Consider the following 24843-nt stretch of genomic DNA (forward strand, 5'->3'; position numbering starts at 1 on the left):
GAAGAGCGAAATATGTGATTTATGTAAGAAGGCAAGCAGAGGGGAGCTTAGTAGCATCCTGTCTCCAACAACAGCCAGATTTTTATTTTCATTCCTCCAAGGAAAAAGAGCTCAAGGCAGTGTATGTGTTCCTTCCCCGCTGATTTTATCTTCACAACAACCCTGTGAAGTAGGTTAGTGGCCCAAGGTTAGTTATAAGTTACAGCTTCATAGCTGAGTGGGGATTTGAAACTGGTGCCCACCTCCTAGTCCTAGTCCAGCATGCTAACCACTATACCACACTGTCCTTCAAATACTTCAGGGAAGCCCAGCCCCAGCAACTGTTATTTAGAAGTACACTTCCTCTAAAGATGAAGCTCTGTGTAGCCACCATGTTTCTTAGGCACACATAGGCTTACTGTGCCATGGCCTAAACTGCTGAAGAAATGAAATCATGATGCTAGAACAGAGTTAACTTTGAACATGTACAACAGTGCCAATGGGTTAAATTTGGCCCATGAGGCTGTTTTCCCCAAACCACACCCACCTGCTCCACACCTCATGTCATATGTAAGACAAGTCTGAACCCCTGCAGAAAGGAGGTTTGAACTTCCCGCCCATCAGCTGATACAACGGAAGTTCAATTTCGCTTGGTGACTATCTCTTCCCCACCTCTGCGGGCAAACTTTGACAGGTTGGCGGGACCTTCCACATGTCAATCACCTAATGTCATTATGAAATCAGATGACTGTCAATGATGGCCAGCAAAAGGGGTAGGGACAGAGATAAAGATCTGGCCCACTGGGCCAAAAAGGTTGCCCACCCCTGATGTATAGAATACATTTCCCCACATGCATCTAGGACAGGGTTTCCAATTCACCAGTTGCTGGAATGTAGAAAGAGGCCTTGATGTGAGTCAGACCATTGGTCCATCTAGTTTAGTACTTCAACACTGACTGGCAGCAGCTCTCCACAGTCTCAGGCAGGGACCTCGCCCAGCCCGACCTTGAGATGCCAGGAATTCAACCTGGGACTGTCTACATACAAGTCACATGCTCTGCCATTGAGCTATGGCCCTCCCTCAGTGCTGTTGCGCTCAAGTTCTGCTTTTGGCCTTCCCATAATGAGCATCTGGTTGGCCACTGTGAAAACAGGAGGCTAGACCAGGTGGTCCATTGCCCTGATCTAGCAGGCCTCCTCTTATGTTCTTAAGATGTCCAGTCCAGACAAACTGAGTCCCTAGGGAACTTTTCTGTTCAGAAAACTAACCACTGGAGAGAAGAAAAAGTGAGTGGGAGCGGGGTTTGTCGGAAACAAGGCACTTTCTGCTGAATATTCACATTCATGCTTGGAAACGGACTGCCTTCAAGTCGATCCTGACTTATGGCAACCCCATGACTAGGGATTTCATGGTAAGTGGTATTCAGGCGAGGGTTACCGTTGCCTCCCTCTGAGGCTAGTCCTCCCTAGCTGGCTAGGGCCTGCTCAGCTTGCCACAGCTGCACAAGCCAGCCCCTTCCTTGTCCGCAACTGCCAGCGGGGGAGCAACTGGGCTCCTTGGGACTCTGCAGCTTGCCCACAGCTGCACAGGTGGCAGGGCACGTAACCCCTGAGCCACTCACTGTGCGGTGATCTTTAGCTGGCCCTTGACACCCAGGAGACACGAGTGGGGATTTGAACTCACAGTCTCTGGACTCCCAGCCAGGCTCTTCTCGCCACTGTGCTATACCAGCTGTCCACATTCAGGCTTGCTGTCTCCTAATGGAAAGAATTCTTGCTGTTTTCGGTTAATTTTAAAACAGCAACAAACATACATGCCGGCGCTAAAGCAAAGGGACTAGCTAAAGGGGGTAAAGAAACATAACGAAATGTTATCTTCAGGAACTCCAAATTGCTGTTTTTAATTTATTAGAATTGGGTAGGGAGTGGCACTAGGCAGTTCTCAATAGGGGCAGTTTGAGGGTAAAAGGGGAGGGGAAAATACAGTGAAATAACCTAATTTTTCAGATTCCTCATCCTTTCCTGCCCTCTAGTGAAAATTGAGAAGTATAGCTACACATGGTTTGCCTATATAATTTTGGACTACAACTCCCATCATCCCATGTTGGCTGAGGGCAGATGGGAGTTGTAGTCCAAAACACCTGGAGGAGCTGGATTGGCTGGTCTAACTGGCAGGGACTTTTTGGGGTTTCGGACAGGAGTTTTCCCCAGCCCTAACTGGAGATTCCACAGACTGAACCTGGGACTTTCTGCATGCAAAGCATGTGCTCTGCCTCTGAGCTAGGACCCCTCTCTTCTTTGCCCCACACATTCCAAATTGCTGAGGGTGGAGTTGCCTCATAGGAAACTGCATTACACCTCACATATTTAAAGCACATTCAGCACACATTTAAAGCACGTCCCCCGCAAAAAAAGAATCCTGTTTGTTTAGGGTGCTGGGAACTATAGCTCTGTGAGAGGAAAACTACAGTTTCCAGGATTCTTTGGGGTAAAAACATGGGCTTTAAATGTGTGATCCTTTGGTTATTGTTATGTGCCTTCAAGTCGATTACGACTTATGGCAACCCTATGAATCAGTGACCTCCAAGAGCATCTGTTATAACCCACCCTGTTCAGATCCTATAAGCTTAGGTCTGTGGCTTCCTTTATGGAATCAATCCATCTCTTGTTTCACCTTCCTCTTTTTCTACTCCCTTCTGTTTTTCCCAGCATTATTGTCTTTTCTAGTGAATCCTGTCTTCTCATGATGTGTCCAAAGTATGATAACCTCAGTTTCGTCATTTTAGCTTCTAGTGATAGTTCTGGTTTAATTTGTTCTAACACCCAATTATTTGTCTCTTTTGCAGTCCATGGTATGTGCCACACTCTCCTCCAACTCCACACTTCAAATGAGTTGATTTTTCTCTTACCCATTTTTTTCACTGTCCAACTTTCACATCCCTACACAGACATAGGAAATACCATGGTCTGAAATGTTTTTGTAGTTTTCGCTGCAATACCAAGGTGTAACAGAGCTACACCTCTGAAAATTTAACACCAGAAATTCATAAGCTTCCTTTTAAATGAGGGGCGATATGATAAGCACGCTTCAACTACTCAAAAGGTTGCCACACAGAGGAGGACCAGGATCTCTTCTTGATCGTCCCAGAGTGCAGGACACGGAATAATGAACTCAATCTACAGGAAGCCAGATTTCGACTGAACAACAGAAAAACCTGTTACAACTGTGGATCCAATTACCCAGGGAGATGGTGGGCTCTCCAGCACTGGAGGCGTTCAAGAGGCAGCTGGACAGCCGCCTGTCCGGCATGCTTTAATTTGGATTCCTACGCTGAGCAGGAGGTTGGACTCGATGGCCTTATAGACCCCCTCCAACTGTATGAAATCAATGAAGGCCAATGAATGAATGAAATCAAGTGCCTCCAAACCCATTGTGGGCCCAAAGGGGTTTTCTACCTAACAAATGTGTGGCGGAGCACCAACCAGTGAACCTCCCCACTTCCTTTCAGATATTTTACGGCTGAGGGTCGGCACTGAACGCTAGCGCAGATGACAGTGAAAACTGGTACTGGGGGCTCAACGGGGATTACCAACCACCCAGAAACTCATTCACTCCGTGTGTGTGCGTCCAACCCTTTTAAGAGAGATTTAATCAGCAAACCCAGCCGGTTGAAGCTTTTCATGGCACGATGGGGTGTAAAGAAGCATGATCTCCTGACTAATGGTGATGTCAAAGGCGCACAGCTACAGCGGCTGGTTAAAGCGTTGGCAACCCTCATTTCAGTCCTGGTCTAAATGAAGACCAACATCTTTTTTCTTCCACCCACTCCTTCCTCGTTTTCATCCGAGTCCATTTTTTCTCCGCCTCTCCGTTTTGATTGGTTCCCTCTCCTTTCGCGTCGCTTCCCATTGGCTCTCACCTTCCGTCCCTTTAAAGCCAGGCAACTTCCTTAAGCGTGTTTCCATTAGAAGGGGCAGTCTCATTACATGTGCTTAAAAAGTTAAGCCAGCGCCTCCAAGGTAAGAGTCGAGGAAGAGAGAGGGATTTAATTGGGGTATTCTCTAACTTGCCGTACTGTACTCACGCATGTCTTTTTAGTACTTTTGCAAAAAAAAAAAAAAAACCCCAAACCAAGCTTATTTTGGAAAGTGAATGGCTCTTTCTGTTTTCCGCTTGCATCTGGTCAGAGGCTCACCGGGTCGGTGTGTATCTGTGCTCGTGGCTTAAAGGCACCCAAACAGCCATGGAGCGTTTTCGGACGAGGGAGAAGGTCTCTGAACACATATAAAGTGCCTTTCAGGAGCTGCAGATCCGGGCTCTTTACAGCGGGTGTTGCAATGCAGAATGGTTCTTGGGGTGATCTCTAAGCAGGCCTAAACTCTGGCACGTTTGATTACTTTTGGGAATTAAGCAATGTGTATGTGTCTAGAAAGGGAGAGAAGTTGCAAAATGGCTAAGAACTTATTGGGCAATATGGTTGCCAGCTGACTAGACAAGAGCCAGCCTGGTTTTTCCCCATTTCTTTATGAACAGCAGCTTGGTGTGGAATCGGAGTAGGATAAATCTTTCAGGAGACAGGGATGATGAGCCTAATCCCTTTCTAAACCCTGTATATCTGAGCTGCTGTTAAAAGGCACAGATGCATGGGGTGGTTTCTAAAATTGGCAACCCTGCAGTAGAAGGCAGGAAATGGGTTGATGAGGGTGAAATTATTGTTTTTAATTCCTCTTCTTAGGCCACTAGTTTCCTGCCTTGGCATGCTTTTTTTTTTTACTTTATCTGTTGGTTAGAAAAGACTGTAGTTACACCTTCTCATTTCCCTGAAACCAACATATGTAACCAGTTCTATACCAGAATGCTTGGCTGCTTACTACATATGTCCCAGGGGGAGGCAGGGTTGTATCCAAAAGAGAGCGAAAAAGATGGCAGAAACGGCCACTGGAATATGTCAGTGGCTTCCCAAGTGATTACTGTATTCAAAATGGGAGAAGCTCATTTTTTTGGCTTTACCCTGAGGATATAACTATGGAGACGGGAGCAGGGAGAGAGGATGCTGGCCGACCTCGCAAAGCTGTTGGAAAGGCCTAGCAAAAGAGAATTGTCTGTGAAAACACCCAGAAAAATATGCTGAATCATCCTTATATTTGTTTGATTTTATTTTTTGGCATCTGCATATTGTCTTTCAAGGCTGAAGAACCTTTCAAGACAGTTAACTGTTAAAATTATTGGATTGTTTTTAAAACGTAAGATATGAAGCATAAGAGCATGAGAAGAGCCCTGCTAGATCAGGCCAGTGGCCAATCTAGTCCAGTATCTTGTTCTCACAGAGGCCAATCAGCAACCAGGCCAACTGGGAGCCACTGCACTAGATAAAAACAGCGGTAGTGTAAGCCAATAACCTTATTCAATTAAAAGTAGCCAGTCTTAAGGCCTGCTCACAGACAACCAGGGAAGAGAGACAGATGTGCTTCCGCAGAAGGGAATTTCACAGTGATGGGGTCAGCACTGAAAAGGCCTTGTGTCCAACATCTTGAGGGATCTTAATGGCTGCCCTGTGAGCATGGCTTATTTGGGCTGGTTAGATTCATATCTGTGCAGCATACCCTTCCTCCAGGCTGGTGTCCTCCAGATGTTGATGGACTACAACTCCCATTATCCCTGACCACTGACCAAGGGGGCTGATAATGATGGGAACGGGAGCCCCAAAACACCTGGAGGGTGCCAGGTTAGGGAAGGGTGGTGTCAGCGGTCCTTCAGATAACCTGATCACAAACCAGAGAGGCAAAGGTCATATCTGCACCATACATTTCAAACATGTGGCTTCTCCCAAAGTTTCATGGGAACCATAGTTCATACCTTGCAGAGCTCCAGTTACCAACATCACTAACAAAGTACAGTTCCCAAGATTCTTTGGTGGAAGCAAGGTGCTTTAAATGTATGGTGTGGATGTTGCCAGAGGCTTGAGGTTGAAAGTGTCACATGGTCTTAGAGGGGTAGGGGGTTGTTCTCTGTGTACAGTATATGCCTATTAGTGTTAGTGAGGTTCCTGACATTTTATGTATCCTGACCCTGACAGTCCAAATGCATGGTTGCTCAGAAGGAAGTCCCATTGAGATACGTTCATTGAAGAATGGGGGACTGGTTACTTATGCGGTGGTCTTTAGGGTCTTCCCCTAGAGAATAAAAAAAAATTGCAGCACCAGATTACTACTGCAATGCATTTAGGGATATTTTCAGTATTCCTGCTCCCAAAAAAGCCAGAGTTCGTTGGGTCCACACACACACAAACACACACACGGCAAAAATTTCTTGTAGTTCTGCAAGCCTTGCAGTTCCTCTAAGCCTGTTGATTCTTCCCTTTTGTGCATGGTTGGTGCAGTATTGCCTATTAAGGAATTGTACCCACACCCTGAAGATCAGGACTAGAGGGAATCATAAATATTCCTTTCTCCTCTCACAGGCAATTGGTTTGCCCTGCCTCTATCTCCTACCTGCAGCAGCAGCAATGAAGCCCCGGGCAATCTTCATCGCTATGAAAAGCTTTACAGGCCAAACCAAGGCAGGGCGAGAGGTGAAGGTATCCAGAGGCAGTCTGCTCAGTCAAGAGGATGCCCGCGGGACCTCCCAAGAGGGTATGTTCTGGGCCAAGGTCCTGGATACGGAGAAGGTGGTCCAGGTGCCTCCCCGGGCAGCCCAAGAACTGACTGGAGCCTACTCCGGACTTCTGGAGGCTGTGACCAATGGAGACGTGCGCCTCGTGCTTTTCAAGCAGGAGCATTTGATGCAGCGACTGAGTGCCCTCCGGGAAGGGGACCCAGTGAGAGTCCAGATCACTTCCGCCTCCGGGAAGAAAGTTCAAGGCGTTGTCCGATACCGGGGACCCATAGACAAGAACAAGCACGACACAAGCATCATCTTTGGGATTGAGCTGGTGGTGAGTTAGTGGGGCATCTTCTGCATATCTGTGGGGTTCATTAATGGGTTTGTTTTCACAACAGAAAGCTACATTTCTTGTCCTCAGTGAGGAAAGCAAGATACTCTTTTCTTAAAGCACGTGTTTCTAGTTCATCCCGAGGAAGACGCACACAAACTCAGCATTGTCTCTGCTCGCCTGTTTCTTACCCCAGAAGTCCCAATTGTTTTATTTTTAAAAAAGGGATTTGACATGCATAGTTTCACAGTTTAAGGTGTTAAGTCCTCCTCTTATAGGAAAATGATGTGGTAATTCTGAAGGAACCTGTGTGGCGTCACGGTTAGAGTTGGACCACAACTGGAGAGACCCAGGTGCAAATCTCTGTTGGGCCACAATGTTGGTGTGATCTTCAGCTAGTCATGATCTCTTGCACTTGTCTACCTCACAGGGCGGTTGTGAGGATAAAATGGGGGGGTGTCAGAGAAATAACGGAGGCCAACACCTCTGAGGCAACTCTGTTCCCCCTCCTTTTTCAGGGCTCAGCAGCTGGGAAGGGTTTCACCGACGGCACCTTCAAAGGCCAGAAGTTCTTCTCCTGCCGTGAGAACTGTGGGGTGTTTGTGCCTGTCAACCGGATTGAGCCGGATGACTTGGCAGAGGGCAGCCCACGGGGGCCTCCAAGAGGCAGCATCCGGGAATGCACCAGGATCCAGCTAACATCAGGAGATCCCTTGTCGCCTCCGGAGCTGGAAATCGGGGACCGTGTTTTCTTCAAGATGGATGACAGCACCCCTACTGGGACTGTGGTGTACTGCAACTACCTGCCCAAGAAACTGGAGACAGGGGTATTTGTGGGGATACTCCTGGTAAGTGGTCTTCAGCCCTTCTCTACCAACATATGCTCAGAGGCAGAGAAAAGAAGGGTGTGTGTGTGTGCCAGATTGAATCAGACACCTATTTTGAGTACTAGGCCCTCAGTTTCAGTGGGAACGCACATCATATGATAACTCGGAGAAGTCATAGGCAGCAGCGGGGAAGGAGACGTATCTCATTAACTTGATATTTAGGGTTGGGGGGGATCTTTCCCAGCCCCCAGTATTTTAGAGATAACCCATAATACCTCTAACTAAGGCAGGATAGGGAACTCTTTTTCAGATAGAGAGTTGCATTGCCTTATGAGCAACCTTCCAGAGGTCACATGCCAAGGGTGGGCAGGGCAAGAGGAGGGAGAAGTGGGTGGATCAACAGGTGGAACCTTTTTGTCCTAGCCACACAAATCGAGAGGTTTCTGCACACACCTCTCTCCCTCCAGGCAAGCAAAAGTGCAAGGGCACATTCCTTGAACAGATGCGCAACCAGACCGATCCTTTGCACTGGCTTCCTGGCAGAGCTTGGAAAAGTTACTTTTTTGAACTACAACTCCCATCAGCCCCAGCCACGTTGGCTGGGGCTGATGGGAGTTGTAGTTCAAAAAAGTAACTTTTCCAAGCTCTGCTTCCTGGGCATGCCACGTAGCAAGCAGGGGGCTGGGAATGAACAACAAGTGGAGAGAGGGGAACGGGCTGGAGAAGCTGTTAATACCTTGTCTCCAGCTAGGAGACTATTGCTCCTGCTGCTCCGCAGCAGCAACCCTAAACGATGCCAGCTACTACTATTATCTCATCCTAGGATAAACCGGTCGGCTCCTGGGATGGCGTCTTCAGAGATCGCATCCTCTGCAATATCCCATCTCCAGAGTATGGGATCCTCCTGCCAGTCTCTAAAGTGCACAAAGGTAAGTTGTGCAATAAATGGGGTGCTTAGGACGCCGGCTGGTTTTTTTTGAAAAGCAGGTCTACGGATTGCTATTGCTGTCCTTCCTCTCTCATAGCACTAGAACTCGCGGACATCCAATGAAGCTGAATGCCGGAAGATTCAGGACAGACAAAAGAAAGTACTTCTTCGCACAGGCCGGAGTTAAACTCTGGAATCCGCTCCTACAAAAGGCAACAATAGGCACCAACTTGGGTGGCTTTAGAAGAGGATTGGACAAATTTATTTTATTGATTATTTGATTTCTATCCTGCCCTTCCTCCCAGCAGGAGCCCAGGGCAGCAAACAGAAATGCTAAAAACACTTTAAAACGTCATAAAAAGACCTTAAAATACATTAAAACAAAACAATGTTAATTTTTTTTTTAAAAAAAAAGCTTTAAAAACATATTTTTTTAAAAAAATGTTTGTTTGTTTATTTATTTATTTATTTATTGCACTTGTATACCGCCCCATAGCCGAACCTCTCTGGGCGGTTTACAGCAATCAAAAACATTAAAACAGATATACAATTTAAAACACATATTTTAAAAACAATTTAAAACACAATTTTAAAATTTAAAACAATATAAAAACAATATTATTAAAGAAAACATATTAAAAGCTATTCTAACACAGATGAAGACTGGGATAGGTCTCAACTTAAAAGGCTTGTTGAAAGAGGAAATTTGTGGAGGATATGGCTACCAGTGGCTACTAGCCATGATGGCTGGGGTCTGTCTCCATAGCTGGAGGCGGTATGCTTCCAAATACCGGTTGCTCTAAACTGCATGCATCTGGGTGTCTTCTGTGAGAATAGGATGCTGGACGAGATGGCCTATTGGCTTGGCTCACAGGCTGTTCTTACGATGCTGTTATTATTTATTAGAGTTGTTCATTGCTTGTGCTACCCGAATGTTGGCATACAACATTGTTAAAAACAAATGCATAATTCCATTAAAAACACACAATAAAACAGCAACAACCCTCACCCCCCATAGAGCCACTGACAGCTTTGGCAGCACATTAATAACAAACAGTATCATCCTAATCAACCACTCCAAGGGCTGCTTTTCCTTCTGGTGGACACATAAGAAAAACCCTACTGGATCTGGCCAAAAGCCCATGTGGTCCAACGCTCTGTTCTCACAGGGGTCATCCAGATGCTTCTTCTGGGAAGCCTGCAAGCAGGACCTGAGTGCAGCAATGCTTTTCCCACCTGCGATTCCCTGCAACTGGCGTTCAGAGTTATACCGCCTCTCACAGCAGAGGTAGAACATCACTAGCAGCCACTGACAGCCTTAGCTTCCATACATTTGCTAATTTTCTTTTAAAGCCGTCCAAATTGGTGGTCGTTACATCTTGTGGGAAAGAATTCTATAGTGTAACTGTGTGCTGTGTGAAGAAGTACTGGCGGTGGGCAGAGCTAAAGGCAAAAGTGAGCAGAACAATTAATATAGGGTGTTTTTGTACATTGGGTCATTTCTACACATATTCACTCAGTGGGCCAGTGGCTCCATGTGAGTGGGGCAGTGGAATCCACTCTGGGTTTTAGTTTTGGGCACCTTGGGCAGTTCCTTGAAAGTTCAGACTAAAACCTAGAGTGGATTCCACTGCCCTGCTGACATGGAGCCGCAAGCTGCCATTGCATTCGCTCACTCACTCCTCCTTCCAGGCAAGGATGAAGCATTATTAGAGTTCAAGGACACACTCTAGCCATGCAAAAACACCCAAGGAGGGTGCAGAGCAGGTGTCATGGCCCCATCAGAGGACTCCTCCGATGAGGACGACTCGGGAGTAACAGCAGTAGACCCAGGAGCAGCAGACCCAGAAGGAGACACGGAAGAGACTCCTGAGAATCCAGCTCCTTCTCCCCCTCAGCTGCAGAGCACCCCAGATACAGCGGAGGCCCGGCAGCCAGACGCAGACAGTGAACAGGATACTCCCCCCTCACCTGCGGAACGTAGACAGCAGAAGGTCAGGCAGAAGAGAGGCAGGTCTGTCCCCTTAAGGCCCAAACGCTGAGGGCTCACACCTGCTGTCCATCCTGCTCTTTATAAGGCACACCTTGGCTGCAGCTTGTTGCTGACTGCAGCGTCAGGCGTGGCTTCGTGTATTCCCAGTTTCCCTGCAGCATCTCTTGGACTGACCCCTTGGCAATTGATCCCGGACCTCTACTGACCTCGCTTCTGGACTTGTGACGTGGCAAGTAAGCTTCAGACAGGCCTGGCCCTTATCAGGTTCCCTCCTCGTTGGCCTGGCAGATTTACAACCAGTCTGCCGGCTAAGGACTTCCCTTCACTGCTAACGACCCAGGAATTTCCAACCCCCACTGCTGACTCAGTGCAGAGCTGACAGCAGGGCCAGTGAGGCAGTGTGGCCTGGGAGAATTTTGAGGACCAGATAGAAGCTCCTGGGCCTGAGGTTCTAAATAGTTTTAAATAATTACCAAGCACATGCGTAGGAATGGGGAACTGCAGAACAATTGAGGAGTGTTTTTAAGGAGCATTTATCACTTTGTGGTGACTTTTCCCAATTAAAAAGCATTATTATTATTACTATTATTATCATCATCATCAATAATAATAATGAAGATGATGATGATGTCAGGATTTATTTATTTTTTAAAATTACTATTAAAGTATGTGTGCCACTTTTCCATGTAAATATGCTCAAGGCTGCTCACAACAGAAATGCAAGTATCAATGTCAAATGAATAAATGAATGCCAGGATCTTCTTGTGGGTTTCCCATGTGCAGCTGGTTGGCCACTGTGAGAACTGGATGCTGGACTAGATGGGCCACTGGCCGGATCCAGCAGGCGGTTCTTCTTATGTTATGTTCATATGATTTTTATTTTTTATTTAAATGTGTACGCCGCTTTTTCTGTATAAATATGCTCACAGCAGCTCACAACAGATCAACAAAAAAATATTTATTTATTATCCCGCTCTTCCTCCCAGAAGAAACCCAGAATGCAAGTCTCTACATCAGTGGTAATCAAATACTAAACCATTTCACGACATAACCAGCAAGTAACTGGGTCTGATTACACAAACCTTATAACATTTAAAGTCGTCATAAAACAAGCTGTCAATCAGTTAAAACATACCGATTATTCATGACAAATACGACAAACTTCCCAGTCCAAGGAACAGATTGTCACCCCAGCTCAGATGCCATAGCCTCTGTTGGTTGCTGTGAATGTTGTTGCTATTGCTGCTGCCTGGATTGTCATAGAACATGACTACATTGTTATTATTTTTATGTACTGCTACCCAGCCAGTATTAAAGGAGGGATGTCCCGTATGGTGTACAATTAAAACTGAACCAATAAAAGTTGGATTCTGTGAAGGTTTGAATTTCATGCCTATACAGATAGTTTGGTGTATTTTGCATAATTCCACTGCTGCTAGCTACAAAGATGGACCTGGCAATGAGATCCCACCCCACCTTCCTGTTTGCATCTGAAATTTTTCCTAGGTGCTGCTCCACATGGTTAACTGTACTTCCTTAAGGGCTAGAAACTTGTTCAGTTTTATTTATCTCTTTCTCTTTTTTTAAGTTGAGGTTCTCAGAAGGCAGAGGTAATCTGCTCAACTCCCAAACTGAACGCTTGGGATGGCTGGTGGCCAAACACATACAGTTCTGTTGGAACTGTAGTGGCACCTACCCTTTGGAATTCCCTCCCTTTAAATATTTTACAGGTACTATCTCTGTTATCTTTCCTGCGGCTACTGAAGACCTTCCTCTTTCTACTCTTTTAAGTAGAGACCTTATCCCAGTCTGTTGTCTGTGTTGAAATTACTTTTTAAGGTATCTTTAAGCCCTTTTGTTTTAATATATTGTAAAGTCTGTTTTTATGATGTTTTAGAGTGTTTTTGTTTGCTGCCTTGGGCTCCTACTGACAGGAAGGGTGGGATATAAGTTCAATAAATAAATATGTTTTAATTACTTAAGTGTTGGAATACCTGCTGAGTTTGTCATTTCTTCCTCTCTCTAAAGAACAACCTGATAGAAGCCCCGAGGCCTTGACTGCAAACTGCTCTCTGCCCACCTCTGACGAATTTGAAGATGGCCTGTCTCCTTCCTCCATCAAATACCCCCCCATAATGGAGGAGTGTTCACTGAAGGAGCCCCCAATCTTGGTCCCTTCCGTAGATTTGGGAGACCACAAGAAGAAAGATGCACGAGTTTTGGAGAGGATGAAAAACGAGGAAGGGGAAGAAGAAGAGGAAAAGGAAGAAGACAGACAGGATACCCACTTTCTCTTAGAAATCAATTCCATGGTAGAGGTTAACAAGCCACCCATCTACGGGGTGATCCGATGGATTGGGAAGCTTCCTGACGATGACGAAACAATTGCTGGGCTGGAGCTGGTGAGATGTGGGGGTGTGGCTGGCTGGTTCACACATGACGGCTGTCTCGATAAAACGTGTACACTGGTTTTCCACATGCAGCTTCGCACAGCTGAACTTGTGAACTGCTTCCACCATTGGGGAGGGGGTGGAGGCGTGCCTGCCTTGCTGCACGCAGAAGGCCCCAGGTTCAATCCCTGCCATCTCCAGTTTAAAACATGTCCCAGGGAGCAGGATTGGGAAAGAGTCGCTTTTTTGACTGAGAAGACATTACCAGTGAGACTATACCAGAGTGGGGAAAAGTTTTCAGTGCGAGGGCCGCATTTCTTTCTTGGCAGCCTCCTGGGGGCCACATGCCAATAGCAGTCAGAACCAGAAGCAAAAGGGGGAAGAGCCAGGAATGCAGACATCACCTTTGTATGGTCGGCTAGTTTCTATATACACTCACATGTACCTCTCTATCCAGCAAGCAGGAAGCTTTGTTGGAGTCTTCAAGGACACATCTTGGCCAGGCAAACATGCAAGGAGCGTGCAAAGCAGGGACATTGAGGATACGGTCTGGGGAGAGTTGCAAGAGCCAGATAAAGAGGCCTGAATGGGCTGCCGTTGGCCCCCAGGCCTGTGGTTCCCTATCTCTGGACTAGACAGTTCCCTGGATGGGGTTCCTGCGGCTCTTTAGATGTTGCTGGACTACAACCAGCCATCAGTCTTGACCCTTGCTCATGGCTGGAGCTGATGGGAGTTGGAGTCCAGCGACATCTGGACGGCATCACAGTTTCCCATCCCTGACCTAAGTTCTGGAACTCCCTGCAAGGGAGGTCTCTCTTCCTCCCTCTTTGATGGCTTTCCTTTCATTTTAGAAAAACATTTGGCGTGAAACAACCTGTTTGTTTTTTTAAAGAAAAAGAAGAAGCTGATGCTGTTTGAATTTTATTTTTTTAAAAACCCAACACAGTAAAAGCAAAGGTGTGTTTAATGTCATGTCATATATTGGAGAAACCAGCTTTGTTTGGGTGTCCTACTCACATGTAAACCCTACATAAGCATTGGAGAAATCTCCAGCCTGTGGGTCTAATAAGACTTACCTGACCTCCCCGTTTGGACCTCCAGGCCATTTTGTCCAAGCCACACCCACCTTCCCTGTACCTGACATCAGATACAGGACAAGTAAAGATGCACCTGGGCTGAAAGGTGGTTTGACAGGCACTGCCAGTCAGCTGACTGCAAGGTCCTGTTCACTTGGCTTCACAAGGCCTGATGATTGTTATGCCTGTCCCCACCTAGTTAGATTTTAAACTACAAGGCAAGAACAGGTCACCTGATATCATTGTGACGTCAGGTGGGTGCCCTGACCACCCATCAAACTTGGCCCGCAGAGGATGCAAGATATAAGGATCCATCTTCCAGGCAGATCCAGTTCTCCACTTCCAGCTACAGTGGACAGGAATAACCAAAATGAATTGAACAACACATTTAAAGTAACCCATGACAGTTTTTAATTTTAATCTGACATGTGCCTGGTCTTGGCACATTTTTCTCTGTGCTACTAATTTATAGGTTACTCTGGTGCAATGAGTGTTGTTTTGCTATAGATTGACAAAGGAGCTTTGGTTGATCCATTCCATCCTGGGTTCAGGCCTGGTTATGGGACTGAATCGGCCTTGGTGGCCCCTGATGGATGACCTTTATCAGGAGAAGGACAGGGGGAGTGAGACCCTGTTATTTTTACTTGATCTCTTGGCAGCTTTTGATACCATTGACCATGGTATTCTTCTGGGCCAACTTAGTGCCTCCGATACCCATCTCATCGTTTTTCAGTGATTCCAATCCTATATCCATTTTCAGATAATTGCATTGGGTGACTGTCTTTCAGCCCCCTGGCAGTTGTGCTGTGGGGTGCTGCAGACTACCATCTTGTCCCCCATGCTGTTTAACATCTATATGAAGCCTTTGGAAGCGGTCATCATGAAATTTGGGGTGAGATGTCAGCAGTACACTGAGGATACCCAGCTCTATTTCTCCATAACATCTGAATCGGGAGAGGCCGTGCAAGCCCTTGACCAGTGCCTGGACTCAGTGGTGGGCTGGATGAGGGCTAATAAACTGAGTCTGAATCCTAGCAATTGTATTGACTGTCCATTAGCTACCAGGCTACTGCCAAGGTTCTGGTTTTGGTGTACAAAGCCCTATACAGCTTGGGACCAGGATACCTGAAAGATCATCTTACCCCTCATATACCCACTCGATCACTGTGCTCTGCAGATGAGGGCCTCTTGCAGATACCATCTTATCAGGAGGTCCATTCTGCACAACATAGGAAGTGCTCTGCCACCCTAGTCAGAGGCAGTATGTTTCTGAAAACCAGTTGCCGGAAGCCTCGGGGGGGAGAGTGTTCTTGCACTCAGGTCCTGCTTGCGGGCTTCCCCCAGGCACCTGGTTGGCCACTGTGAGAACAGGATGCTGGACTAGATGGGCCACTGGCCTGATCCAGTAGGCTTTTCTTATGTTCTTATGAAGTGGAGCTTTAGCATAGTGGTACCTACCCTTTGGAACTCCCTCCCCTTAAATATTAGATAGGCGCCATTTCTGTTATATTTTCGGTGCCTACTGAAGAGTTTCCTCTTTCAACAAGCCCTTTAAGTAGAGACCTTATCCCAATCTGCATCCGTGTTGGAATTGCTTTTTAAGATATTTGCAAAACAATATTTTTAAAGATGTTTTGTTTTAATATATTTTAAAGCCTGTTTCTACAATGTTTTAGAGTGTTTTGGTGTTTTTCTATGCCCCCCCCCCCCGGGCTCCTGCTGGGAGGAAGGGTGGGATATAAATTTAATAAAGACCTTGTATGCCATCATAAATTGGGAGGGTAGAAGAGTTGAGGTTAGGGGGTCTTTGTTCCTGTAATGTGGATGGGGGCTCATCTCTGCCTTGTATGTTTCCTAGGAGGAGCCACTGCCTTCAGGCTGCACTGACGGCCAGTACCGAGGGACCCACTACTTTCACTGCCAGCCGAACAAAGCACTGTTTGTCAGATTGCGCCGCTGTCGTCCTGACTCCCGATTTGACTCTCTGCAGAACCTGGAGAATCCTGTTTTGCGCTGCAACTCCCTGGGTATGGTGCAAATGAGGTGGAAGCGGGGCAGGGGCGGGTGTTAAGCCCAGTGGTTCTCAAACTGGGCCACAAGCAGGACGGAAGCTCTCCTTGCAAATGTAAAGCCGCTCGTATTGAATGAATCCTTATTCTGTGCCCGTTGCAGCATAGTGGCAGAGCATGTGGAAGGTCCCCTTGACACCTCCAGGTTGTGCAGGGAAAGACCCCTGTCTGAAACCCTGGAGAGCCGCTGCCAGTCAGTGTTGACAGTACTGAGCTTGATGGTCTGACTCGGTACAAGTCGGCTTCCTATGTTCCTATATATAGGCAGTGACATCTAAGGGGAAGAAAACGCCTGTACTCCCTGCCACCTCTTCTGCTAACAGCTCGTGGGGAATTTCAGAAGCACCTCTGCTGTCCAGGGAACACCTACTGTGCTCCCATCCCTGACTCCTAACCAATTGGGCAAAGGGTAAGGCAGAATGTTGGGAGGTCCCATCACCATTCAGTGCTCTTTCTCTCTCGTTCTCCACTACCACCACCACCCCTCAGACTTCCGTAGGTACGCCAGCACCAGAGTGGAAGAAGACACACCACCACCACCGTTGGGTGAACAGGGCATGGAGCATCTCTCCGGATGGAAGAAGGGGATCCAGGGTCACTGCAACTCCTGCTACCTGGATGCCACTCTTTTCTGGTGAGGCTGCAGCTGAGAGAGGCTGTGATGGGATGAGGAGTGACAGTTGTGTTCCTAGATTGGGGAAAACCTCAAACAGATATGGGGGAAGGAGAGGGAGGGGAAGTTCCTTTGGGCAAATGGAAGTCCTTGCATAATGGGTTGTCTTCGTTAGATAAAACCCTGGTATGTGTGTTTATATATAGGTTTTTTCTCCTCCCTTTAACTTTCGAGATATATGCATTTTCTTCCCTGTTTCCGTACCCGTCTAACCACTAGATGCTGTTCCCACCCTCAGACAGAAACTGGACATCCCCCAGCCTCTCTCTCTTTTCTGCTTGTAGCATGTTCACTTTTACCTCTGTGCTGGATTCGATGCTGCTACGCCCGGCAGACAAGAATGATGGGGCATCTTACACCGAGACGCGGGATCTGCTGAGAACAGAGATCGTCAACCCTTTGCGCAAGTGAGTTCATGCCACCCCACTCCTGTCTTAAATGCCTGGCTGCTACTTCCCCCTCTTTTTTTTTTTTTGGAGGATCCCATGCATTCAGGAGTCACTGTGTGCCGTTAATAGGGTAAGGTCACAACACTGTGTACACTTACTTCAATGTAATTAGACACATTATTTATTATTTGTTACAGTATTTTAATACCACCATTCACTACAATACTCACTAGGTGGTGTACGTCAAACTAAAATATTTTATTTATTTATTACATTTGTATACCGCCCCCTAGCCAAAGCTCTCTATTAACACAGCATAATACTGTAGGCAAAAATCAGTAATCAAAACAAACAGGCAGGTTGACATGGAAGAAGGTGCTTTCTCCGGTTGTCCAGGGCTTTAAAGGTCAACATAAGCGCACTGAATTATGCTCGGAAGTCACCAGGGTAGCGTTTTAAGAATGAGAGCAGTATTCAACCGCCCTTCCACTCTTAACAACACCCTGGCTGACACATTGTGCACTGTTGCAGCTTCCAGACCAACGTCAAGGGGCAGCTGCAGTACAGTAGGGCCCTGCTTTGCGGCGCTCCACCGATACAGCGGTTGTCAATTGCAGAAAGGCCCCGCTCCTATGGCGCTTGTTCCACTTTTATGGCATTTTCTGGGCGTCGGGCACCATTTTAGACAATGTTAGTCAATACGTTCTGCTTTATGGCAGATTTTGCTTTACAGCAGCGGTCTGGAACGGAACCTGCTGTAAGAGCGGGGCCCTACTGTACATAATGTTAGTATAATCCAACCTGGAGGTTACCAAAGCCGTAGCCAGGTTATCCCTGTCCAGAAAACTACAGTTTCTCTTTTCCCTCCCAATTTCTTTTCCTTCTGTGTCATGTCTATTTTAGTTTGTAAATAGGTTGTCTCGTTCTCTCATCTCTGTACAACGCCTAGTCAAATTTATGCATGATAAAACAAATTATTTGTTGGTTAGTAGGAATAATAAAAGGGTTTTGACTAGTCTTGCGTCAAGACTCTTCCCACCCCCACCTTGAGTCTCTTCTCCTGAACACATTGCATTTTCAGCTGGTAAACATGAGAGATCTTCACCTGGCCAGAAAAACTCCAGAATGTTTGTCTCTTTTTATTTGTAAATCTTAAGAAGAACAGCTGCCCAGGACAGCTAAACCCCTCTGAGATAATCCAGATCCTTCTCAAAGCCTTGCATTCCATTCAGATATTATCATCCCAGTGTAGAATCCAGAATGACTCTCTAGAAAAAGCATTATTTGTAAGACTGTCTTACACATTGCTGCTGTTTTTTACCACTGCCTTTTCTGAAGCCACCACCACTTGCTCTCTCTTTCAAAGACCACACTGACACAATCATTGTTTTTGTGGGGGACAGGAATGGCTATGTCTGTGCCACCAAAATTATGGCCCTGCGGAAGGTTCTGGAAACGGCTGGACAGTCTTCGGGCTTCACCAATGAAGAAAAAGGTTTGATGACAGCCTTTGCAGGGTTATGGGGGTGGGGGTGAGTTTGTGGGTAAATGATTGTGTGTGGGGGGGTTGGGTGTCTGTGAATGCATGTTGGGTGGGTGCATGTGGGTGTGAGCAAATGAACAGTTTGGCCAATTGTAGCAGGAATCAGATGGGGGGGAGAATGAATTTGGCATCATCTCCCCACCCCACAACATGAAGGCTTGATGTATGTACTTACGTTTTTTTTTCTAAAACAACAACTGTCTCATTAAAATGCAGTTCTCAATTTGTAGTATACAGCACATTACCTAAAAATAATGGGAATCCTTTAATTCTCAATCAGATAGCTGAGGCAACAGGCTTACAGAGGGGTTTTTAAATAAGAAACTGGGGCAAGGAGGTGAAAAGCCTGAGACATTTGAACAAAAGGATGTTTGGTGAGGGTGGGTCAGGCGTGGGTATAGAGGCTTTATGACTTCATGGCTTTTCTCCTCGCAGACCCGGAGGAATTCCTTACCCTGCTGTTCCGGGTGCTGAAAATGGAGCCTCTCTTCCAGATTCGGTGAGTTAGGCTTACCATCCATTCACTACATGGACCTTGCTGCACATAGAGCTGCATGTTGGTTCTGCACTAAAACCAAATCAGATCAAAGTTCTGTGCCAATGGTAAACCCAAACTGAGTTTAGGAGCCTGTATAAGTTTAGGCAAGCCAAAGAAATGTGCATATATGCTTAATTGGTGATTCCATTTATTCTGCCTCACTCTTTAAGCAGAGGGGCAAGGATCTGCATGGAGAATGAGGCCTCAAATATACACACCCCTTTGAAAATCCCTTCTTGACCCTGTCTCAGCTCCTGCGATCTCACCAGGCATTGCCTACGCGCTTTCAAGCCTCCCTTTTGCGGCCATGAGAACTAGAAACTTAAAAAGCCAAAATGACTGAGCAGTTAGGCCTTCAACCAATGCACACAGTCACCAATATGGGAAGGGAAACTTAATTGGGCAGATCTCTGCCCAACATCCTGAGATTGCTTCTGCAGTTGGATGCTACTCCTGAGAATATACTGCATAGCTTTGTTTGTGCGAGGGAAGGGCAAGCAAATCCCCTGAGAGAACACTGGAAGCTACCTTGTACTGAGTCAGACCGTTGGTCCATCTAGCTCCATATCACCTGCACAGACTGGCAGCAGCTCTCCAGGATTTCAGAGGGGGGTGTCTCCCAGCCCTATTTGGAGATGCTCGGGATTGAACCTGGGACCTTCTGCATGCAAAGCAGATGCTCTGCCATTGAACTATGGCCTTTCTCCACCCCATTTGTGCCCCCAGTTTGGTATGTAACTTGTCCACCTCCATTCACACATTTATTTCCCCCACATCACCATTCACGTTTGCACCTTCTCACCTTTCTCTCTCCCCTTCCCACGAAGGTCGGCCGGGCAGGACCCCCAGGGCTGCATTTTCTACCAGATATTTCTTGAGGATCACTTGACCCGGCCGGTGCCCACAGTTCAGGAGCTTCTGGAAGGGTCTCTGGGCACTGGGGACCTCAAGCTCACGGAGGTGAGATCCAGAACCAGAAGGGTGGTTGGGACTAGCCTTTTCTCCCTCTTTCACCCCTACACATCTCCTGTGCTCCAGGGTGTCATAAAACAGGATTCCAAAAGCTGAGGTCTCCTGTTCTTAGGAGACTCCATCTGTGAGGTGAGCTCCATGGAGAGGCTCCTCCAATAACCACCTATCCATTCTCCCTCCCTCTGGTGCTTGCTTACACCCCTGGCAGGCTCCCTCCTGCCTCATCTTGCAGATGCCCCGGAATGGGAAGAATTTCAAGGCCTTTCGCACCATACAGCCCAGCTTGGAACTCGACCTTACTGACCTTCTGGAAGACAGTAGGTGATGGTGGCGGTGGGAGACAGAACGGGAGAGGAGAAGGGTGAAGCTCTTTCTCAGAGGGCTGTCACAAAGGGGATAGTGTAGGAAGTGGTTGAGAAAGGAAAGAGAACAGGGAAGGAAGATATGGATGTGAAGAAATTGTCCCTTTAATGCTTTATCTGCTTGCCCTCTAGAACAGCCTTCCCCAACTAGTGGGCCACCAGGTGTTGTTGGACCACAACTCCCATCAGCCTCAGCCAGCATTGCCAATGGTCAGGAAAGATGGGAATTGTGGTCCAACAACATCTGGTGGCCCACTAGTTGGGAAACGCTGCTCTAGAAGATAAGCAAGGATTATTTTTTATTATCATTATGTTTTTCCTCCTAAAGGCGAAGGGTGAGGAATCTTTCACAGTGCAAGGACCACATCCCCTTGTGGCAACCTCCTGGGCTGCATGCTAGTAGTGGGCCCTCCGGATGTTGCCTGACTTCCCCTCCCCTCATCCCTGACCGTTGGGCATGCTGGCCAAGGCTGATGGGAGTTGTAGTTCAGCAACATCTGGAGGGCACTAGGTTTCCCCTTCCCCGTTCTCAATCCATCCTGGCAGTTGAGTTCCTTAAATTAATTTATGTTTTGTGTGAAGAGGGACTTCCCTTTTATCTGTCAAAACAAAGCAAAGAGAGGCTGTTTCTTCAAACCTGCAAAAATGAGCCTTTTTTGTTTTTTAGAGCTCCAATCCTGGGGAGGAAAGACATATTTGGAATGAATGCAGTGGAGGTGCTTTTAGATCACCCTCTCTGTACTTTTTTTTTTTTTAATGCTACTTCCATTTTTAACATGAGACTTCTACTTGTTTGACTGGCTTGTATGTGTCTCAACAATCTATTGCAGCTCCTCGGGAGTGTTGCATTTGCCAAGGGCTGGCTGTGACCGAGTGTCCTGATTGCTACGGGGACCACAGCTTTGGCGCTCATCATATCAAGCAGTTCTGCAAGATTTGCAGTCAGCAGGTACTTTTTGATGACCATCTTACCATGGTAGTATTTTTATTTATTTTGTGTTAAAATCTGCATATAGCTTAATAACAAGATGATATCTAAGTGGTTTATAGAGAATTCTGCAATATCTGTGAATGAAACTGAATTGTAGCATTTTGGGGAAGCCATGACAAAGTTGTATAAGAGTGCTTTAAATGCCTGATGTAGATGTGACCTCAGGAACTTCCCTAAATGTAAATGTATTGCCTTCAAGTCAATTCTGACTTATGGCGACCCTATGAATAGGGTTTTCATGAGGCTGAGAGGCAGTGACTGGCCCAAGGTCACCCAGCAAGTTTCATGGCTGTGTGGGGATTCAAACCCTGGTCTCCCAGGTCATAGTCCAACACCTTATCCACTACACCACACTGGCTCAGGAACCTCCCTAGCCCTCCTTAATTTCCTGCAGTGGATCCTTCGTTGTTGTTATATGCCTTCAAGTCGATTACGATTTATGGTGACCCTATGAATCTTTTTTTGATATATTCATAGAGTTTTTATGGTAAAAGGTATTCAGAGGTGGTTTACCATTGCCTTCCTCTAAGCCTACGGCACCCGGTATTCCCAGGCAGTCTCCTATCCAAGTACTAACCAGGCCTGACCCTGCTTAGCTTCCGAGAACAGACCAGATCAGGCGTGTTCAGGGTAGTATGGCCGTAGGGTGGATCCTTTAAGTCAATTAAAAAAGTGAGGTTTTGAATATGGTTTTCAAAAGCTTGTGCCTGTAGTGTTGTGCTATTGTTGTTGTTCTTCTCCCCCCCCCCTCCATTTTTTTTTTAAAAATCCTTCACTCTGTCGCTCGGCTACTTCCACAGGTCCACAAACACCGGGCCCGGCGCTGCCACCAGCCCCGCCCATTGCATCTGCCTGAGGAGCTGTCCTGCTTGGGCTCCTTGCCTGATGTCATCCCCCGCCAGACCATGCAGCTCTTTGGCGTCCTCTGCATTGAGACCAGCCACTATGTAGCATTTACCCGCCATGGCCCAGATGTCCACCAGTGGCTCTTCTTCGACAGCATGGCTGACCGTGAGGGTAAGTGGGCCACCTGTTCCCTCTTCGGAAGAAGCCCGGAGCCACTTCCTGTGATAAACAGGAAGTGTTCCTTGTTAGTGGCAGAGTCGGAACTCTACGGAGGCTGGCAAAACACCTCTTGTTTTTTCCTTATCTTTCATCTCTTGCTACTGTTCGCATATTCTTCCCCTGTTAATACATTAATATATTTCTTTGTGATACGTTCCTTCTTGTTTTTCTTTTTTCCCCAGGTGGGCTGAATGGCTTTAATATCCCCCGTGTCACTCCCTGCTCAGAGGTGGCAGACTACTTGGAAATGCCCTCTGAGGCCCTCCAGGGCCTGGATCCCAAATCCTTGCCCCCGTATGCCCGCCGCCTGCTCTGTGACGCCTACATGTGCTTCTACCACAGCCCTGCCCTTGGCCTTTATAAATAAGTTCCTGGCTGAGGAAAGTGGAGGTACCTGGGAGAAGAAAGGCAAAACTAAGGGGCCCTAGGCCTGGACAGATTACATTATAGATATGAGTGGGGCCCTGGGTCTTGGACCAGATCAGTCTGGATACGTGACGGTGGCCCAAGAACAACCCGGAAACATTGACTATAGCTATGCAGAGCCCACTTCCTGCTTTATGAACACCATCAGTCCTGATTGGTTTGCAGTAATCCAAGCCTGGATTGGATGCATGCTGCTTAGTAGGGCCTGGCCTAGACAAAGCGCTTAATTTAGGTCAGGGGTAGAGAATCTTCTCTTTTTTTAACTTAAGGGCCACATTTCTTCATGGACAACTTTCTAGGGGCCGCATGTGCCTGGTAGACGGGCCAGACGCAAAAAGTGAGTGGGTGTGACTCTCCTCTTGTTCAATAGACTATATTTCAGCTATGCAAAAGTCGAACATTTCTATACAGAGACACCTCTCCATCCAGGCAGATGAGAGATGTTACCAAAGTTCAGGAATGGATTCTAGCGTGGAAAATAAATTTTGATGGTGTTAAGGCAGGCCAGTGAGTGGTGTAGCCTAGGAAGGTGACAAGGCCTGTGGAGCCTCTCAAAGGCCATATAATAAGGGCCTCATTCAGCTTCCGGGCCAGAGTTTCCCTCCTCTGATTTAAACCAAGGCATTATGGGAGTCATTCCAAACATCTCCATTCCATTCCAGTTTTTGTGCGTTGGTTGGCAGCTACTTCTCATTAACAGAAGAGCACTTGCCTGTTTCATCTCTTTAGAAGACCAGGAATGGGGGAACTGGTGGTCTATCCAGATGCTGTTGAACTTGAACTGCCATCATCCCCACCCATGGGCCAGGTTCTCTGAGGTTGATGGGAGTTAGAGTACAGCAACATCTAGAAGGCCACAAGTTCCCCATTGATGATACAGGGATCCTTTGTATATCAGTAAGTTCTGTTTTAGTTACCTGTGACCGCATGGCTCTTCCACATGGCTTGTCTCCTCTCTGCCTATTCTGAATAGTATATATTCATCCAGAAATAGCATATCATGGAGGAACCACCATCTACTACACAAGGCTGCCTGATCCTTGCCAGTCCTGTTTGGAAGGCCTTCTCCAGGTTGCCCAACCATGTAAAGTCTAGGCAGCTGCTGAGTGGAGAGAGGGCCTGTTTTGGTAGTGGCACCTCATACTTTGAATCCCATCTCTAAAGAAGCTCATGTGGTGACACCTTTGTCCTTTCAGCACCAGGAGAAGACAGAATTGCACAGACATTTCAGCTTATTGGTAGCTTGGGCTTTAATTGTGTGTTTGATGGTTTCTGTCCTTTTTAAAAAATATATTATTGGGTAAAGATTACTACTACTGCAATTTTTGTATTGATTTTTGAATTTTATATGTGAATTTTACTATATTTTGTTTTTATTGCTTTTGCTGAGAGGGTGGTTTATAAACTTTAAAATAAATATATAGCCTGCCCTGTTTTCTGAAGCGAGGTGTTTTTTTTTATTATTGAAGGGTATTTAATACAACTAATAGGACCTGCAACAAAATGTTGCTGTGTGGGATGTTGCTGTTCAGGATTCCTGCCACTCTTCCCTCTCCCCTCCCCAATTAGTAAGTCAGCATTCTGGGGCTACTGATTATGCTCAGTCCTCCATTGGGCTGCTTTTTTTGGACCCTCTCCCTTAGTTTTTTTTTTTTACGTTTCTTTGTGCTTCTGCAGGGCCAGTTCTAAA

General features: G+C 46.7%; 1 protein-coding gene and 1 non-coding gene across 3 annotated transcripts; one reads left to right on the forward strand and one right to left on the reverse strand.

Moving 5' to 3' along the window:
* Nucleotides 1-3899: 3899 nt before the first annotated feature.
* On the forward strand, nt 3900-24595 carry LOC133366523 (ubiquitin carboxyl-terminal hydrolase CYLD-like). 2 transcript variants are annotated; one of them, XM_061589729.1, is made up of 15 exons: nt 3900-3999; nt 6441-6914; nt 7430-7759; nt 8562-8667; nt 12688-13061; nt 15984-16152; nt 16684-16828; nt 17152-17274; nt 18660-18751; nt 19235-19298; nt 20165-20297; nt 20518-20626; nt 21502-21620; nt 22463-22679; nt 22910-24595. In XM_061589729.1, exons 2-15 carry the CDS (start codon nt 6486-6488, stop codon nt 23092-23094), a joined length of 2595 nt encoding a protein of 864 aa, XP_061445713.1. In that variant the 5' UTR covers nt 3900-3999; nt 6441-6485; the 3' UTR covers nt 23095-24595. The 2 variants fall into 2 exon arrangements, with proteins under 2 accessions (XP_061445713.1, XP_061445714.1); XM_061589730.1 differs by having other exon boundaries at nt 20542-20626.
* On the reverse strand, nt 22191-22309 carry LOC133368112 (5S ribosomal RNA). Its single transcript, XR_009758587.1, has one exon. It is a non-coding gene; the product is annotated as a 5S ribosomal RNA (ribosomal RNA).
* Nucleotides 24596-24843: the final 248 nt, after the last annotated feature.

The sequence above is a fragment of the Rhineura floridana genome, chromosome 11 (assembly GCF_030035675.1).
Source record: "Rhineura floridana isolate rRhiFlo1 chromosome 11, rRhiFlo1.hap2, whole genome shotgun sequence".
Taxonomy (NCBI): Eukaryota; Metazoa; Chordata; class Lepidosauria; order Squamata; family Rhineuridae; genus Rhineura; species Rhineura floridana.

Excerpts from the sequence above, each read along its gene's own strand:
- LOC133366523 (XM_061589729.1), top strand. The coding sequence starts at position 6,486 with ATGAAGCCCCGGGCAATCTTCATCGCTATGAAAAGCTTTACAGGCCAA. Across the intron at positions 20,298-20,517 it reads GGGACCTCAAGCTCACGGAG|GCTCCCTCCTGCCTCATCTT; the intron begins GTGAGATCCAGA and ends CACCCCTGGCAG. Across the intron at positions 20,627-21,501 it reads TACTGACCTTCTGGAAGACA|CTCCTCGGGAGTGTTGCATT; the intron begins GTAGGTGATGGT and ends AATCTATTGCAG.